The 19,431-nt window shown below is 46.2% G+C and overlaps 2 protein-coding genes across 8 annotated transcripts in view; one reads left to right on the forward strand and one right to left on the reverse strand.

Moving 5' to 3' along the window:
- PCYT1A (phosphate cytidylyltransferase 1, choline, alpha) overlaps positions 1-15,222 on the forward strand; it is a 49,760-nt gene extending 34,538 nt beyond the window's left edge. For 6 of the 7 annotated variants that reach the window (XM_009202046.4, XM_017956144.3, XM_017956142.3 and 3 more), the window contains 7 exons: positions 2,071-2,187; positions 2,890-3,041; positions 6,263-6,341; positions 6,814-6,956; positions 9,337-9,525; positions 10,182-11,617; positions 13,139-15,222. In XM_009202046.4, coding sequence (XP_009200310.1) covers positions 2,071-2,187; positions 2,890-3,041; positions 6,263-6,341; positions 6,814-6,956; positions 9,337-9,525; positions 10,182-10,388 — 887 coding nt within the window. In that variant the 3' untranslated portion in view covers positions 10,389-11,617; positions 13,139-15,222. The remainder of the gene's footprint in view (positions 1-2,070; positions 2,188-2,889; positions 3,042-6,262; positions 6,342-6,813; positions 6,957-9,336; positions 9,526-10,181; positions 11,618-13,138) is intronic. The other variant, XM_009202043.4, reaches the window with a different exon arrangement.
- Positions 15,223-16,162: 940 nt separating this feature from the next.
- SLC51A (solute carrier family 51 alpha subunit) overlaps positions 16,163-19,431 on the reverse strand; it is an 11,601-nt gene continuing 8,332 nt past the window's right edge. The window contains exons 4-5 of the mRNA XM_031662936.1: positions 17,132-17,444; positions 16,163-16,528 (exon numbers count right to left, since the gene is read on the reverse strand). Of these exons, the coding sequence (XP_031518796.1) occupies positions 16,392-16,528; positions 17,132-17,444 (450 nt within the window). The 3' untranslated portion in view covers positions 16,163-16,391. The remainder of the gene's footprint in view (positions 16,529-17,131; positions 17,445-19,431) is intronic.

The following is a 19,431-nucleotide window of genomic DNA, read 5'->3' on the forward strand; positions in this document are numbered from 1 at the left end:
ATTGTTTATATATCCTCCCACCTTTTAGTGGGTGTATTATGCTATATTCAATCTTCCATTGAAATGTAGGTCATTTCCTATAAACTGTACTGCAATGAATAACGTCTGTATTTACTGTGAGAGAATTCCCAGAATTAGAATGGCTGGGCCAAAGCTATAAGCATTTGTCGTTTGTCTTTTGATAGATACGACCTAATTGCCCCTCTTGGAAGTTGCTGATACTCCTTTCAGCAGTGTATTATTTCTTGGTTTAAAATCTACTTGTTTATCAATAAAGTTTTTTGAAAACAAAACTTGATAAACCTCCTGAGAACCAATTCTCTTCTCCTTGTTTCATTGCCCTGAAGAGAGGAAGGAGATGTATCTGACCCTCAGCCTCAGTGTATCTGACCCTGAGCCTCAGTGTATCTGATCCTCAGCCTTAGTGTACCTGACCCTGAGCCTCAGTGTACCTGACCCTCAGCCTCAGTGTATCGGACCCTCCGCCTCAGTGTACCTGACCCTCAGCCTCAGTGTACCTGACCTTCAGCCTCAGTGTATTGGACCCTCAGCCTCAGTGTACCTGACCCTCAGCCTCAGTGTACCTGACCCTCAGCCTCAGTGTATCTGATTCTCAGCCTCAGCACAGTGTATCTGATGACACTTTGACCTGTCTTTCCCAAATGATGTAAATGCTCCTACTGTTATTTTCTGCTGCAGTACAATAGCTCTTCCTTTATTCACATAAAGGGATAAGTTACATGGACTCCTTATATTTATTATTTAAAGCATGACGAACCATTATGCTGATCTCGTTTTTAATGTTTATTTGGCTTTGGAATTAGCCTTGTTCCCCAGGAAATCATTTCCTGGCTTCTAAGTTGACAGCTCTCTTATTAGTTGTGCCTGACAAGTTTGGTACAACCAGGCTACTAGAGGCAGTTAGTGCAGATGATGATGTTAAAAATCTCTTTATAGGCTGAGTATGGTGGCTCACACCTGTAATCCCAGCATTTTGGGAGGCCAAGGTGGGATTGCTTGAGTCCAGAAGTTCGAGACCAGCCTGGGCAACATGGTCTCTATAAAAAATAAAAAATAAAAAAAAATTAGCTGGCATGGTGGTGTGCATCTGTGGTCCCATCTACTTCGGAGGCTGAGATGGGAGGATCACTTGAGCCCAGGAGGTCAAGGCTGCAGTGAGCTCTGATCGTACCACTGCACTCCAGCCTGGATAACAGAGTGAGACCCTGTCTCAAAAAAAAAATGAAAAGGTGTTTATAGTCAAGTTATTTTTCATAACCCAACCTACCCCCAAATTAGGGTGAATACCCAGAGAACATCTAAAGAAAGGAGTATGCAATGGGGCAGGGCGCGGTGGCTCACGCCTGTAATCCCAGCACTTTGGGAGGCCGAGGTGGGTGGATCACGAGGTCAGGAGATCGAGACCATCCTGGCTAATACTGTGAAACCCCATCTCTACTAAAAAACAAAACAAAACAAAAAATTAGCCGGTTATGGTGGTGGGTGCCTGTAGTCTCAGCTACTCGGGAGACTGAGGCAGAATGGCATGAACCTGGAAGGCAGAGTGTGCAGTGAGCCAAGATCGCGCCACTGTACTCCAACCTGGGAGACAGCGAGACTCCACCTCAAAAAAAAAAAAAAAAAAAAAAAAAAGGAGTATGCAGTCATGGAACTGTCACCCAGCGCCATTTCCATTTGCCAAGTACAAGATATCGAATCAATGTATTTTTGTGGCTGGGCACAGTGGCTCACACCTGTAATCCCAGCACTTTGGGAGGCTGAGGCTGGCAGATCATTTGAGACCAGGAGTTTGAGACCAGCCTGGCCAACAAGGAAAAACCCCATCTCTGCTAAAAACACAAAAATAGCCAGACATGATGACATGCACCTGTAGTCCTAGCTACTTGGGAGGCTGAGGCAGGAGAACCACTTGAATCCAGGAGGTGGAAGGTGCAGTGAGCCGAGATCATGCCACTGTACTCCAGCCTGGGCAACAGAGTAAGACTTGGTCTCAAAAAAAAAAAAAAAAAAAAAAGTATTTTTGTGATCTATTCTTTCATTTGGATTTAGGTGAGCGACCTGTGAGAGTGTATGCCGATGGAATATTTGACTTATTTCACTCTGGTCATGCCCGAGCTCTGATGCAAGCAAAGAACCTTTTCCCTAATACGTACCTCATTGTGGGAGGTAAGAAAACATTTGGTGACGTCAGGTGCGGTGCAGAAAAAGTTGAGAGTAGAGTCTGTTTCTCTTCTGTCTGTATAACCTGAGCGCACCGGCTCTTAGTTCCGTTTTTAAGTGAAGGATGTAGTGCAGCCTCTCTAAAACATGAAATATATGAGGTACCAGCAACCTGAACCTGGAGAGAGGAGCTTCAAGCTCATTGACTGTGACGTCTGACATTTATCTCACTGTTTTTAGCCGAGTTTCTGCCAGTCACAGGAGCAACAATGACTTCTGTTGCCCAGTTAAAAAACATTTGCTTTAGATTTCACTTTATTATTTTGAATCAACTGGAATACAAAAGTCTGCCAAGGAAATGTCATGTGGTCCAGTCCAGTGTGAATAAAATAGGAAAACATGTTTAAGGACTTAATCGATACAGACATGCACAGCAGGTTGATTTCAGAGTCGAAGATCTTGGTCACCTGTTGTACCGTCTCTTCTCCAAAGTATGAACATACTATTTAGTGAGTGTTGCTCCTGAAGGTATACGCTGCATTAGGAAAAGCGTTGTTACCCAGGTTCAACTGCCTTTAGAAGACTTTTCTCCAGTTGGGGAAGATGGTTGCAGTCCTAAGCAGTGGGAGAAGATGGGAGAGGTCAGTGGCTGAGGAGTGGCTAAGCAAAGAGGACTCCGACCCACAGTTTATGATGTGGTGAACTCAGTTTGCAGCGATGAGCTCACACACAACTTCAAAGGCTTCACGGTGATGAATGAGAACGAGCGCTATGACGCAGTCCAGCACTGCCGTTATGTGGATGAGGTGGTGAGGAATGCGCCCTGGACCCTGACACCTGAGTTCCTGGCCGAACACCGGGTAAGAAACTGGACACATATTCCCCTTCCTTGTTCCAGAATCCCCTCAACTCTCAAGACTGCTGGCACGCAGGCTGGTTTTCCACTAGCTCTGTTTGACTTCTACCTCATATGTAAGTTTCATAGGAGATGACAGTGATATTACTAGTGATAATAGTCATCCCTGACGTTTATATGGGGTTGGATGGTTTGCAAGCACTTTTACATCCATTCTATTCCATTTTCTCCCCACAACAATCCTGTGGTGTGGTTATCATTTCCACTTCACATGTGAGTAACAAGTCCTAGAGAAACCAAATAACCTGCTGCAAGTTACACCATTGGCAGAGCTGGGAATTGAACTTGTCAGTTACGAGACTTTTCCCCCCACACCACAGGCATGTCTACCCTTAGAACGTGCCAGTCTCCTGAGAAGATCCATAGCCCCAGGCGAACTCTGAAGACGGTCACATTACCAGGAAACAAGACGGATTAACATAGACTTTTCTTGGCTTAAGTTTCATTTCAGGGCTTTGGTCTTAGGCTAGAAATTGGGTGGACTCAGAAACCAGGGATATTTCTCACTGTTTCTCAGTAAGTTATTATCAACCTCTTACCTCCTTTTAATTCTCCCACATTAAAGTAACAGATTTCAGCCAGGTGCAGTGGCTCATGCCTGTAATCCCAGCACTTTGGGAGACCAAGGTGGGAGGATCGCTTGAGCCCAGGAGTTCGAGACCAGCCTGGGCAACATAATGAGACCCTGTCTCTACTTTTTAAAAAAAGCCACAGGTTTCCTGCAAAAGGTGGGTATAAAAGATGAGAAGGATTGATTAGGCCAGGTTAGAGGTCCCCACGCCTGAGGAAACAGCAAGCACGTTGTCAGTTCTCTACAGGGGCGTGTGGAATGTTGTAGGTAAATTGTTGAGTGAGGCAGAAAGAATAAAGGCAGCCAAAGGGCTTCTAAAGCAGTACATGGATAGGCCTGAAGAGGGGATATTTACTGTAACTGTTGAGGATTGGGACAGATCTTCTATAATTCTCTGACTTTTCTACATCAACACTTAGCAGCCAGTGGCTCCAAAAGTGGTAAGCAAGATTATTCTCAGCATCACAGCCCGCAGGCCCACACAGAAGTATGAGGTTAGAGGAATTTCTGTTTTTTTTTTCTGAGACGGAGTCTCGCTCTCTCGCCCAGGCTGGAATGCCGTGGCGCGATCTCGGCTCACTGCAAGCTCCACCTCCCGGGTTCACGCCTTTCTCCTGCCTCAGCCTCCCGAGTAGCTGGGACTACAGGCGCCCACCACCTTACCCGGCTAGTTTTTTGTATTTTTTAGTAGAGACGGGGTTTCACTGTGGTCTTGATCTCCTGACCTTGTGATCCACCCACCTCAGCTTCCCAAAGTGCTGGGATTACAGGCGTGAGCCACCGCACCTGGCTGGTTAGAGGAATTTCTAACTCTGCTTTTCTCTTTGTTAACAGTATATACTCAACTCTAAGTTTTGCTTGTCCCATTCTTTTTTTTTTTTTTTTTTTTGAGACGGAGTCTCGCTCTGTTGCCCAGGCTGCAGTGCAGTGGCGCGATCTCGACTCACTGCAACCTCCACCTCCCAGTTTCAGGCGATTCTCTTGCTTCAGCCTCCCGAGTAGCTGGGATTACAGGTGCCACCACCACGCCCGGCTAATTTTTTTGTACTTTTAGTAGAGACGGGGTTTCACCATGTTAACCAGGATGGTCTCAATCTCCTGACTTCGTGATCCGCCTGCCTCAGCCCCCCAGAGTGCTGGAATTACAGGCGTGAGCGACCGTGCCTGGCCTTCAGCCTCCTGTTCTTTACTTTGCTGCCTATGGATCCCTGACAAGTTGTTCATGAGTAATTGAGATGCTAGCTGAGGGTCTCTGACATAGTCCCAGTGAACATGCTTCACACTACAGTGGTCTCTGGAGGTTGGTAGAGTGATCTTAGTAATTATCAGCAAAAGGCTGGTGGCCCATTCAGGAAGGAGTAAGTGAAGTTTAGCATGTCTCTAAACAACGTTATTGATCCCCAGTGTCATTCGTCTCTTCTTGCTCTTGCAAAGGATATTCATAGTAGTAAAATGGCTAGGCGCGGTGGCTCACACCTGTAATCCCAGCACTTTGGGAGGCCGAGTCAGGTAGATCACTTGAGGTCAGGAGTTTGTGACCAGCCTGGCCAACATGGTGAAACCCCGTCTGTACTAAAAATACAAAGATTATCCAGGCATGGTGACATGCACCTGTAGTCCCAGCTACTCGGGAGGCTGAGGCAGGAGAATTGCTTGAATCCAGGAGGCAGAGGTTGCAGTGAGCCGAGATCATGCCGTTGCACTCCAGCCTGGGTGACAGAGTGATACTTGGTCTCAAAAAAAAAAAAAAAAAGGTAGTAAAATGATAGATCCTGAGGATAAAATGTCTTTTATGGCTTTGGGTTTGTATTTCTCAGGAGTATAGATGTATCTATTCCAGTCATAGGGCTGGTGGTTGCTATTTTTATATTCCCTCTTTTCTCACGGACTGAGAGAAACCAGTTAGGAAAGAAGTAACCTCTTTCTCATACTTTTTTTTTTTTTTTTTTGGAGACAGTCTTGCTCTGTCACCCAGGCTGGAGTGCAGTGGTGCGGTCTCAGCTCACTGTAGCCTCTACCTTCTGGGTTCAAGCAATTCTGCCTCAGCCTCCCAAGTAGCTGGGATTACAGTCGCCGGTCCCCATGCCTGGCTTATTTTTTTGTATTTTTAGTAGAGACGGGATTTCACTGTGTTAGCCAGGATGGTCTTAAACTCCTGACCTCGTGATCTGCCTGCCTTGGCCTCCCAAAGTGCTGGGATTACAGGTGTGAGCCACCGCGCCCGGCCTTTCTCATACTTTTAGAAACCCTTATTTGACCAAATCCTTCCAGACCCAGGACAGGGAGATTTCCTTCTTTCCTAGGCTCCACCCACTAACTGGTTCACCAGCAAACCCTCTGGCCCTGTTGACCACAGCAAGATGACTGACTGGTGTCCAGAGTGAGGGTAACAGTTCTAGTAGACTAGGAGAAACAGCGAGAAAAGCAGCTGGCTAACTTTCTATTTATGCTCCATAAATCATTAGGTTGGGTGGTTTGTGAATAGATTGTAGCCTGACCTCTGCTTATTGTCCTTTCTCTGGGCCTGAGAACATCGACTGGGTCTTTCTGAATGGCAGTTATCGTGGGTTTTAATGATGTTTCCTTATTTTCAGATTGATTTTGTAGCCCATGATGATATCCCTTATTCATCTGCTGGAAGTGATGATGTTTATAAGCACATCAAGGAGGCAGGTGAGTGACCTGATGTGCTTCCTCACTTTAGGGGATCTCAGGGCAGCTGTAGATGTTCAGCTGTGTTGCTACTTTACAGAGGAAAATGTGTACATTAGAAATTCAACATCCTCTTTCAGGCCACATTTTGGATAAAAAGTAAAGATGAGCATAGCATTCATCAATTCTTCATCATCAGTTCATGACATCCATCAATTCTTGGTATAAACATCTACTTTTGATATCTCTCAATTTCAGGAAACGCTTCCTCATATTTTTCGTAATATTAGGGCTATGTAACTCTTCTTTGCCTTACCTCTGGACTTTCATTCAGTCTTCCTTCTGTATATCAGTATCTCTCCGTTTCATTTAGTAATAACAGATACTGCTTTTTGAGGAAAGGAAAGGAACGTTGCCCCCAGTTTCCATTTAGTCTTAATACCTGAGCTAACCAGAACCTCACAGTGTTTGTCTGTATGTGTTTCTGAGTCAGGCATGTTTGCTCCAACACAGAGGACAGAAGGTATCTCCACGTCAGACATCATCACCCGAATTGTGCGGGACTATGATGTGTATGCGAGGCGGAACCTGCAGAGGGGCTACACGGCAAAGGAGCTCAATGTCAGCTTCATCAACGTGAGTTCCAACCGCACCCCAGACTTCCCTGACTCTGTGGGATACGTATTGCCTCTCACTCCATCTTAGCTGAACTGGCTCTGCAGTTAGCTCTAATGATCACTCCCAAAAGTTCAGTGAATGAATTACCACTATGTTAACTGTTTACAAAAAGAATGAAACAGTTTCTGCTGTTACGGTCTAGTACCAACACATTGGTATAAAGCCATACAGCCAACAAAATAAATAAGAGAGTAATTTAGATAGTACAGTATTTCTGTTAATAAATTGAAAACTGTGTCTCTTAAACTTCCTTTTTCTTTTTTGGTTGGATGATCTTTTGGAAATCTCCTTAAGCCTATGAACCCTCTCCCCGTGTGGACAGTGACACACGACACACCACTTCCCCGCAGAGACCTGAGTTTTAAATTTTGATTGATGAAAGCTTAAGTTTATCTTTAAGCTTGCCTTTTAGAAACTGTATATTTTACTGGTCTTGGTGGTTCATGCCTGTAATCCCAGTACTTTGGGAGGCTGAGGCGGGAGGACTGCTTGAGGCCAGGAGTTTGAGACCAGTCTGGAGGCAGCATAGCGAGACCCCATCTCTAAACAAACAGACAAACAAAAAAACTCATATATATATGTATGTAGTGTATATATATGTATGTAGTATAGATATATTCATTCTTTTTGTAAACAGTTATATATATACTGCAGTGTGTATATATATACATACACACACACACACACACTACATATATATATGTAGTATTTCTTTCTTTTTGAGACAGGGTCTTGCTCTGTTGCCCAGGCTGGAGTGCAGTGGCATGATCTCGGCTCACTGTGGCCTCTCTCTGCTGAGTTCAAGTGATTCTGGCCTTAGCCTCCTGAATAGCAGTGATTACAGGCTTGTGCCACCACACCTGGCTAATTTTTGTATTTTTTTTAGCAGAGATGGGGTTTCGCCATGTTTCCCAGGCTGGTCTTGAACTCCTGGCCTCAAGCGATCGGCCCCCCTTGGCCTCCCAAAGTGCTGGGATTACAGGCATGAGCTACCGTATCTATCTGACACTATACATTTTGTACGTAAATTAGACCTCAATAAAATTAATTTAAAAAGAAGAAAGCTGCTAACTTTAATGTCTCCTACATAATCAGTTTACCATGCTCCCCCACCTGCTCCCATCTCTGTGAATTGTGCTATAAGAATGGATAAAATGATTACATCTAAATATGATTTATCTAGGCAGACAAACACTAGCTCTTGTTAATTTATTTACTATAGCTTTATTTTTTCCCATAAAAATCAGGTGTTTAAAAATTCTAAACATATTCCCTTTCCTCTTTATGATCTGGAAATTATGAGAGCACTTTTCTTTTTCTTTTTTTGAGATAGAGTAACACTCAGTCACCCAGGCCAGAGTACAGTGGCACAATCTTGGCTTACTGCAGCCTTGACCTCCGGTCTCAAGTGATCCTTCCATCTCAGCCTCCTGAGTAGCTGGGACTATGGGCAGAGGCCACCATACCCAGCTAATTTTTTATATTTTTATTTTTAGTAGAGATGAGGTCTTGCTATGTTGTCTAGGCTGCTTTCAAGTTCCTGGCCTCAAGCAGTCCTCCCACCTCAGCTTCCCAAAGTGCTGGTATTACAGGCATGAGCCACTGTGCCTGGCCAAGGATACTTTTCATTTGACTAAAGACTCCCCTCCCCTCCGCCACAGGGTTTATACCGTTTTCCTTTTCTTTAGCAAAGTCGGTAGGGCCAACGAGTGTCAGCATTTCGCAGATGAGTAAACGGACCTTAAAACACGAAAGCAGCAAAAGCGAAAACACAGCTCATTAAAATAATGGAGTCAGCCAGCGACAGGGGAGACGCACTTCGATGAGCGGATGAAGCGGAAGATCAGTGTTTTCTCCCTCGATCCATCGTGATGCGTTATTCTCGGCAGTGCTGTGCAGGGATCTTTAGCTGCCTCTGTGTCTCCCTCGATCCATCGTGATGCGTTATTCTCGGCAGTGTTGTGCAGGGATCTTTAGCTGCCTCTGTATCTCCCTCTGGAATGAGGTTTGGGTCATGCTGGGCATGTTTATGTTCCAAGTTTATGTTTTATCTTTAAAACTCTGACTTTATTTGGCTACCTGCCTGTGACTGGGTATAGCCTATATTTTTAGTTTATTCCCAAATGCCCACAATATTAGCATTACTATTTTGTGTGTGCATCCACAGCATATCTTATCTGTTATTATTGCTAATGACATGTAGGGTAGATTAAAGCAAAGCCGAATTCTAGACTGAAAACAGTGTCAGTTGAGTGCTTGAGCCATGTTTTTTTGTTCTCTTATGGTAGAGAAGTTGGGCATGAGCATTATTTCTCAAAATCGTTGTTTCTTTATCTAGGAGAAGAAATACCACTTGCAGGAGAGGGTTGACAAAGTAAAGAAGAAAGTGAAAGACGTGGAGGAAAAGTCCAAAGAATTTGTTCAGAAGGTGGAGGAAAAAAGCATTGACCTCATTCAGAAGTGGGAGGAGAAGTCCCGAGAATTCATTGGAAGTTTTCTGGAAATGTTTGGTCCGGAAGGAGCGCTGGTATGTTCTTCCCCACTGGACAGTGTAGGGAGCTCCCATGTCGTGGAAAGAATTACAGAATCATCGAGCAGAAAGGGACGTCGACAATTAAGGAGTGATCTAGTCTAGTCCCCTTATCTGGGCAGAACTATCTTTCAACTGTCCCCAGCAAGGTTTTTGAAATCTTTACAGAAAGAGGTTACACATTCTCCTAGATAATTTTGCCAGCTCTCTATCAGCCTTGAAATCTGGTGACAAGATAAGCAAAACGCCTTGCCCAGCTTTTATTTGTGGTATGATTTTAGATAGAAGGAAAGGAAAGAATAAAGAATAATAAAAAGAAAGCAGCCTCCACTCCAAGTAGCTGCAGCATGAACCCCAGGTCAGGTGGGAGTTCTGTCTTTGAGGAGTAGCAGTCTTTTCAGCCAAATGAAACATTGAGCAAGTGAGTCCTAGGTTAGCTATCAGGAAGGATCTGTCTGTGAAGGTGTTTGGATGGATTAGAATAATCCTAGAACAGATTATTCGGGAAGGATGGGGAATTTCCCGGGTAATGATAGCAGGTGAGAACCGTGAAATCAGCAGTACGGCAGAGACTGCCCTAGTCCCAGATGCGTCGGTGATCGTTCAGTGGGATCCGCGGTATTGTCTCTGACTCTTCCTTTCGGTTCCTCCAGAAACACATGCTGAAAGAGGGGAAGGGCCGGATGCTGCAGGCCATCAGTCCAAAGCAGAGCCCCAGCAGCAGCCCCACTCGCGAGCGCTCCCCCTCCCCGTCTTTTCGATGGCCCTTCTCCGGCAAGACCTCCCCACCTTGTTCCCCAGCAAATCTCCCCAGGCACAAGGCTGCAGCCTATGATATCAGTGAGGATGAAGAAGACTAGTTTTCCTCCCTCCTTTCCTCTCCTCTCCCTCTGTCCCATTACCTTCAAAGCTCTCTGTTGAATTCCAGACTGTGACCCCAACACTAAACCTAAGGACAGCTACAAAGGAAAGACAACTGGGGCAAGAGGACCCTGGACTGGGGGAACCAGAACAGCCTGTCCTCCAAGTGACATCACTCGCCCACACGAAGGAGGGGCTGCACCTTAGAAGCCTGCTCTGCACCCATTTACCCTCCCTGAGGGCTTTGTTTCACTGTTTGTGTTCACGTGATCTCAACAGGGAAATCGTCATTTTTATTACGTTTTTTTAAAATTAGTCTTTCCAATGTAGAACTAATGTTTTGCCCGAGGAGTGGGCAGAAGAAGGAGGTAGTGTAATACGCAGAGGCCTTTTCTTCCCAGTACACTATAGCATTTGCCTTCCGTTCTGAAGCGAAGCGGCTTGCCAAGTCCTTCACGAAATGAGCCATGCTGATGGGTAATCTGTGGAGAAATATCTTAATTTTGATTTCCTTAAGGAAAAGCTAACAGCCAAGTTACTGTCACAAATCCCCTCAACGTACTGCTGTCACCAGTGTCATTGTGGCTGTAGGAAGGAGATCTGAGCCTAACTTGTCTCACTCCCTGAGGAGTTTCTTACTGGACCCAATGGGGGCCATGAAGACACTGACGGGGATGGAAGCATGGCATCAGCTGCAGTGTTTCTGCTGTGTCCATCTTCTCAGAAATTCTGTGACCCGGTTCTCTGGGAGCCTTTGTGAGTCTCTTTCCTGCCATCTACCGTCAAAGGAAGGAACGCTTTTCGGGTTACGAGGATGAGGAGAGGAGCGGGACAATACTCAATCCCATGGCAAGTCAGTTGAGATTCGTTTCCTACTGGGAGGAGTGCCTGGCCCTGCTACTCCTATTTGAATGTTATTAATGTTACCTAGCCTTTTACAAAGGATACTTTGTAAATGTCTGCCGTTGGAACTTGATGTCAATCCCTTTTGGTCATAGCCATATTGAATAGAGAGATTTGCACAGAATGTAGAAGCAAAAGCATAGGAAACACCTTCCTTTCTGAAGCAACAGCCTCATCATCTTGACCTCTGTCCCTCTTAAGAACATTCTTCACTGGAACCAGAGCTCCACAGAGTCTTTCTTTTCCTCGGAGAGCCGCGGCTGGCAGGGACCTCTCCACCGCCCTCCAGCAAGCCACAGAGCATGCCCTCACGGGACAAGACGTGGTACGTTTTCTCCTTTTCTCCCACTTTCACACGCTTCTGGTGGGAGTTAGGGAAGCATTCCAGCGTTAGCTTGCCTGGATCTAACATTCCAATCGGCGATACGCACACTCTAACACCTGCGCCACGCTTAACACCTTGCCCCCACGCTTCTTAACACTCTGCTCCCCACGCTTAACACTCTGCGCTTACGCCACTTGCGCTACGCCACTCTGCTCCTCTAACGCTGAACACCTGCTCCTTTACGCCGCACACTTGCGCTACGCTTAACACTCTGCTCCTATCGCTTAATTTGCCTTTACGCTTTAATTAATTTTGCCTTTTACGACTTAATTTCTTTATCATGACTTGTTTCGACGCGACATTTGTTTTTTGATATGATTTGTTTTATTAAGCGACATTTGTTTGATATGATTGATTTGTTTTATTAAGCGATTTCTCGAAATTTCGATTAGCGACACTTCAGGCGATATGTTTCGACGAAAACATTTAGGCGATAAGTGACATTTAGGCGATATTATTATTTGTTTCCGACGGCGATGACTTGTTTTTATTGGGCGACATTTGTTTTATAAAGGACATTATTTCAGGCGATAAGTGACATTTGTTATTAAGTGACATTTGTAAGATAAGCGACATTTGTTTCCGCGATCATGACATTTGTTTTTACATGACATTTGTTTTATGTTGATTTGTTCTCACGCGCCTAATACCTGCTGTTGAGCATGATCTAACTTTCAAAGCCCTGGCCTCCTGTCTCCTTAGCTACTTAGCTACATGGCCTAGCCGATCATCAGCCATCAGTAATCCTGTGGCTAGATTCAGGGGAAAATGGCTTCTGTCCAGGCCCCACCCCCTGTCACTCATAAATACCCCTTGTGGGGGTGGAGTTTTAGTGTTTTCAGCTAAGAAAACCACATTTTCTCTTTTCTTGCCTCTCCGCTAGGACTGTGAGCATCTCATAGTCCACCCCTTAAACACTTTCTGGTAACACCTGTTCTTCCACCTGAGGGTCAGAAGCTGGAATCATAGCCTGCACAGCAGGACTATCTAGGTTCTTAAAACTTGGATCGCCCAGGCCAGGCGCAGTGGCTCACGCCTGTCATCCCAGCAGTTTGGGAGGCTGAGGCTGGTGGATCACTTGAGGCCAAGAGGTTGAGACCAGCCTGACCAACATGGTGAAACCCCGTCTCTACTAAAAACACAAAAATTAGCCAGGCGTGGTAGTGCGCACCTGTAATCCCAGCTACTTGGAAGGCTGAGGCAGGAGAATCCCTTGAACGGAGGCGGAGGTTGCAGTGAGCCAAGATGGTGCCACTGCACTCCAGCCTGTGTAACACAGCGAGACTCTGTCTCCAAAACAAAACAAAACCACACACACAAATAAAAAGAAATAATAAAAATAAATAAATAAAAATACTTGGATCACCCAGAAAGTTAGAGCGTCACAGAGGAGAGGGAGAATGAAGCCTCTTGTTATCCTGATCGCCTATGAAAATGACATTTCTAACTCTTCTCTTGAAGCGCAGTTCTTACTGTCAAAACTGGTCATACAAGCTTTGGCCTGGAGTCCTGTCTTTGAAACAGTTGAAGTTAGTGTTTTCCCGTGTTCCCCAGCGTTATATAGTCTCATCTCATCTGCGCCAGCCTTCGCGCTCTGGGAATTCTGCCTGCTTCCGTCTGACTGACTCTCCCTGGGGTGGACAGGCCTCTGCTGAAGCCCATCGTCGTGGTTCCTCCGAGTGCACATTACGCAAGTGGATTTGGACAGACAGGGAGATGCCCAGAACATGGCTTTCCTCCCTCCCCACGGGAGCCACACCTCCTGCATACATAGTCTGGGTCCCAGATGTTTGCCCTTTTCCTCTGCTCTCGGTGGGCTGCTTTTGGCATGCCCTGTGCTTGGAACGGACCTGCAGGCTGACAGACCTCTGAGACTGCTAGGGCCAGCAAACGTACATGTTCTTGGGAAACTCCCTTTCCCCTTTTGGTGAGTTTCTACCACCTCAGTCTAATCGTTTTTTCTGAAGCTGTTTGTTTGAAGCTGAAGTCTTTTATGGTGTGGCATATTAGATACTTTGGGGTAAATGTGGTCTTAGGTGCTGGACAAGCATGGGTAGACAGAGGAAGCTGTTGGAATGTTGCATAATTTGGTCATCTGTGCCTAATTAAATGAGGTTAGAGGTGTGTACACCACAACAATGCCTGGCATCTAAATCTTCAGATATTAATGTTTGAGGCTATGGAGCCGTTTCCCTGATTCCCGTACAAGAAAGCAGCCAACATGGATGGGCCAAGTGTGGCCAAGATGACGGAGCCAGAAATGCTGGCCGTAGAGTAGAGCCTCTGTGTGTGAGACGTAAGAAGGCCAGAGCCCTGCAACCAGAGCTGAGGAGGTGCCAGCACAGCCACTGCCTTCCAGGGGCCTGGACAGAAAGCTTGCTCTTATGCTAGACTCAGAAGCACTGAAGAATGGAGGTTGAAACTTTAGAGGACTAGAAAGGGATCATTTGTGCTGTTGCAGCTATTGCTGATAGCTAGAGCCAAAGACCATTATTTTGCTGAGGCTTGGGTGAGAAAGGGATGTGAGGAGGTTGAAAATCCTGAAGAAGAGAAAAAACATGAGGGAGGTTGAGAAAACTTTTGACACTTTCTGATTGCCGGTAACTCCTTAGGCTGCACCTGAGTGATGGTGGTTTTTTTGGAGGCTGCACAGCTGGTCAGACCATCTCTAGATGTTCTTTCCACAGTGGTTCACAGGGCGTCGTTCTCCCTTCCTGGATTATCTTGACTATGGGTAGCTATTTTCAAGAGCTCTTTGCCTTTTTAATCCTGCTCCAGATCACTTACCCAAAATCTTTCCAAATCAATTATATTTTGCCGCTTTTCTTTAATTCCCTAAAAGCCATAGCTTCTAGATTTTCTATCAGCACACAGTCTCACCAGAAGTTGAACCAATACAGGTAGAAAAAGGAAGCCCCCCATTAACATCGGGTTAATGGTAGAGCCAATGTTTTTAACTGGTGGTATTTTTTTAAACTTACCAATATAAGTATTTTTAAAGGTTCTATTTTTCAAAGTCATAACAATGATTGTTCTTGTTTTCTCTCATAGAATAGACTGCCATGGGATAAAGAGTGGTCCCTAGCTTCTATTTTTCCAAGTAAATAAGTAGAACATGTTCTTGGGATTATACCATTAAATGTTAATTTTCTTGAAGAAGAAAGATTGTTGTCTGCCAGGATTTTATGTTAGCACTCGGATTGAGGCAGAAAACGGAAGCACCAAGTTTAACACTGGGATGGCGCGGGTTGTGTTCCTGGAGGTTTGAAGTGGGCCTTCCTGCCTTTTGAGGGGAAAACTGACTGTTTTGAGCATATCCTGGATTAGTTGGGTTGTTTTGTATTGAGGATCCCTAGAAGACAAGAGAGTCTTGGAAAGGGCTGCTGGCTTCGTCATGAACGTTCGTCCCATCACCAGTGTGAGTCCGCGAGGAAGTTTTCCTCAAGTGGGGTTCAGTCTCTAATTTTCCTGTCTGTTATTAGTTTGTTCTGAGTTATTTTGGATTTTGTTCTTTAGCCAAATAAAGGCAATGTGGTTTTACCTCATGTTCCGTGTCCTGTGGTTTTTTGTTGTTGTTGTTGTTTTTAGAGACGGAGTTTCGCTCTCATTGCCCAGGCTGGAATGCAGTGGTGTGATCTTGGCTCACTGCAACCTTTGCCTCCTGGGTTCAAGTGATTCTCCTGCCTCAGCCTCCCGAGTAGCTGGGATTACAGACATGCGCCACCACGCCCGGCTAATTTTGTGTTTTTAGTAGAGACGGGGTTTCTCCATGTTGATTAGGCTGGTCTCGAATTCCTGACCTCAGGTGATCCACCCGCCTCGGCCTCCCAAAGTGCTGGGAATACAGGTGTGAGCCACCGCGCCTGGCCATATGCTGTGTTTTGACCTGTGTGGTGCATTTTATGGATTTGGGACTTTTACTTGGACTCTCGGTGCCTTTGCTTCCACACACTGATTCTCTCCTCAGAAATCAAGCTCCATGACCACAGCATCAGGAAATTCCTTTTGTAGCTTGTCACCGAAGACTCAAAAGCCATTGTCCCACAGAGCGAGGCTGACCCAGACCCCAGGGCCCCGTGGGGTTGGTGCTCTAGTAGCACATCTGTCAGGGAAAGGTCACCTTCCATCTGTTCTCCAGAGGCTCCTGGCTTCTTCAGGACTTTGGGCTGGTACTATTTTGCCTCACCAAGTTCTCCTTTTCTTATACCAGACACAATACTATATACTCTTCTTTTCATCTGCTTTAGGAAAGCTCAGTAAACTTTCTTTTATTTTTTTTTCCAGAGACAGGGTCAGGCTGTATCACCCAGGCTGGAGTGTACAGCACAACCGTCGCTCACTGCAGCCTCAACCTCCTGGGCTCAAGTGATCCTCCCGCCTCAGGCTCCCAAAGTGCTGGGATAGCAGGCATGAGCTGCCACACCCAGCCAGCAATATACAACCTTGAAGGGCTAATAGTGACATGGACAGAGGCAGTGGGCCCAGTTACACATTTTCAGACGTCATCTTGTTTATTACAAAACTTAAAACACCTTCCCCAGGCAAGATACAATTTTATCCTACACATTGTTCACCTTCATCTGTAGAGTCAAATGTCATCTGCCAGCTTGTGTTGACAAGCGGAATGCTTTCCGTTTGGTCAAGGTTGAGGGACGGTACAGAAATCTTATATTCTAATGAGTACAGCATCCTTTCACCATCCAAGCCATCCACCTTAGGCTTGGAGGTTCAAGTCCGGGTCTAGAGAAGAGAAAGTTTCGTACCCAACCTTGTGGTCTTTCCTTCGGTAGTACATTCGTGTCAGCACGGTCATGAGGAAGGTCTCCAGGATGAGGAGGTGGCAATTCATCACTGCAGTGTGGGGGGAAATACAGGGTAGGTTATGCTGCAGTGTGGGGTGAAATACAGGGTAGGTTATGCTGCAGTGTGGGGTGAAATACAGGGTAGGTTATGCTGAGTCACAGAGGTGGTATTTTACTAGCAACCCTGGCAGAGGAGTGGAGCAACACTGTCTCCAGTTGATCCCCAAACTAGGACTTAGGGATACAAAATTGTCATAAATAACATGGGGTTAATGGTAGAGCCAGAACCAGAACTTGGCTGTCTGCTTCTGTGCTGTGAGGCTAGCATTAAAGTCCATTTCTTCTGTGTGTTCCATCAACATGAGCTTCTGTTTTTTAACCACACCCATTCCTCTCCCGGGAGCTGAGGACTGAACCCATGGCTTCCTGGGTTGGCCCTCAGGGCTGGCCTCAAGCTGGGGGGTTTCCCTTCTCTTCTGTGTGATCAGAGAGGTCATCCTTTCCTCAAAGCCATTGTTGGCATTTCCCGGAGATCCCTTCTGAACACTGAGCAGAAGTCAGGCCGGCCTAATGTCTGTTCTGAGGCCCTTTCTTTCCTGACTTTCCCCGTCTCATCCATCCCACGATGGGATAGGAGCCTTCACATGCTCACCTTGAGACCTGGTTTTAGAGGAAAAGGGAGGCGAACACGCAATCTGCCCGCCGTTGGCCAAGACTGAGAAGATGGCGGGCTGTAGGGCAGTCAGGATGAGGAGAACCTGCAGAACATAAAAGAGAGGCAAGGGTGGGCTAGGCCTGCTCTCACGGCACAGAGCGCAGCCAGCCCACTGCTGGGCCTTGCCCTTCCACGGGCAGGTTCCACCCACCACCAGATCTGTGCAGTCACAGAGGGTTGAGGCTGTCACTTCATTAAAAATCTGTGGGATTTTCATCTTCAGGCAAATGACGTTCTCATTTTCTACCCACTATTTTATTAGAGTTTCTGACAAGATACAAGAACTCATTTTTAATTCCCTTTCTCAGCCTTGGCTACCAGTGAGCACTTACTGGATAAAAAGATGGGTGATTAGAGAAGTCATTCCATCTAGCTCACGTGCCTGAGGTCCCTGTTCTAGAATAATGGACAATTCACCATGAAAATGCCCTTTGAAAACTCTGCCATGCCAGGGACTGCAGGGAGAGGGCACTGGGGAATGTGTTTAATGGGTGCCGGGTTTCAGCTGGGGAAATTTCAGTTCTGGAGATGGATGGTGGTAATGGTAGTGCAACGATGTGAATGTACTTAATGCCACAGAACCTTACACTTCAAAATCATTAACAGGGCAAATTTTACCAAGATTTCACCACAATAAAGAAAGAAGGCGAAAGATGAGAAGAAGAAGAAGAGGATCACTGTCCAGAGGCCCTGGAAGCACGGTCTATCTTAGTATTGCGTACTGAGTACGCTGTGTGGAAGACTCAGCTTCTTCGAGGCTGGCGTGGCTCGCCCAGGCTGCCCCACATTAACCATGGGCAGGCTCGGCCATCACAGGGCTCAAGTACATCTGGGACCTAGAACCTTTCTGCCCCTTCAATCCCTGACTTGTTCCGGGGACTTCTCTCTCTGTTCCCATAGCCTCTTCCATTCTACCTACTTTGTGCCTGGAAGTTCACATTTCGGAGGCATCTGCATAGATCAAATGAGAATGTATGTGAATTCACTCTGTTAACTGTAGGGCAGTCATTATGCCTTGGGAGTAGAAGACCAGCAAGGAGACAGGATGGAGAGAGAAGGAGACCAAGACTGGGCTAGAAGTCATTGCATTTGGTGGAAAAGTCATCTTTGGGGTTAGAGAATGCAGCGCGTAGAAGGCGGGCAAACATGCCTTTGAGAGAATTTTCAGAAGCGGTGTGAAGATGAAGGTTAGGGTAAGGAGAAGACAGATGTGTGCAGGAGTCAGACATACCTGGGTGTAAATTCTAGCCCCATCCCGTATGTGCCTTTGAGCAAGAACATCTCGAGGTCTGTTTCTTCCTTTGTAAAATGGGAATAATAATGACTCCTAGGGTTGTGAAAATTTAAGTGTAATGTGTGAAAGTGCCTCGCAGGTGGTGTGGGTAGTTCCTGTAGCTATGCTAGTGCTGCTGCTGGTGTTGATGGATTATAGGATTTTAGGAAGTCATAGGTAGAAAAGGAAAGGAAGAAGCAAGGGTAGACAAATTTAAGGTTTGTTAACATACGTGTTATAGGTGAAATTGTGTCCCCCAAAAAGCTATGTTGAAGTCTTGCCCCCAAGTACTTGTGACCTTGTTTAAGAACAGTTTGTTTCACATGTAATTGGTTGAGATGAGGTCGTAGTGGAATAGGGTAGGCCCTTAATCCAATTTGACTGGTGTCCTAAAAATAGACGAGACAGGCGGGTGCAGTGGCTCACGACTGTAATCCCAACACTTTGGGAGGCCAAGGCGGGTGGATCACCTGGGGTCAGGAGTGTGAGACCAGCCTGGCCAACATAGTGAAACCCTGTCTCTACTAAAAATACAAAATTCGCTGGGTGTGGTGGTGCGCGCCTATAATCCCAGCTCCTCGGGACACTGAGGCAGCAGAATTGCCCAACCCAAGATCGCACTCCTGCACTCCAGCCTGGGCAGCAGAGCAAGATTCTGGATTCCGTTTCCAAAAAAAAAGAAGACACACAGAAACACATGGGGAGAATGTCATCAGACAATGGAGGCAAAAACTGGAGCGACACAAATGCTGGTTAAGGGTCACCCAGGACTCTGCTGGAAACCACCGGAAGCAGAGGCTGGAGACCCCCGCAGGGCTCAAAGGGAGCCCCAGGACTCCGCTGGGAACCACCGGAGACAGGAGAGGCTGGAGACCCCCGCAGGGCTCAAAGGGAGCCCCAGGACTCCGCTGGGAACCACCGGAGACAGGAGAGGCTGGAGACCCCCGCAGGGCTCAAAGGGAGC

This window comes from Papio anubis, chromosome 2 (genome assembly GCF_008728515.1).
Source record: "Papio anubis isolate 15944 chromosome 2, Panubis1.0, whole genome shotgun sequence".
Lineage (NCBI taxonomy): Eukaryota > Metazoa > Chordata > Mammalia > Primates > Cercopithecidae > Papio > Papio anubis.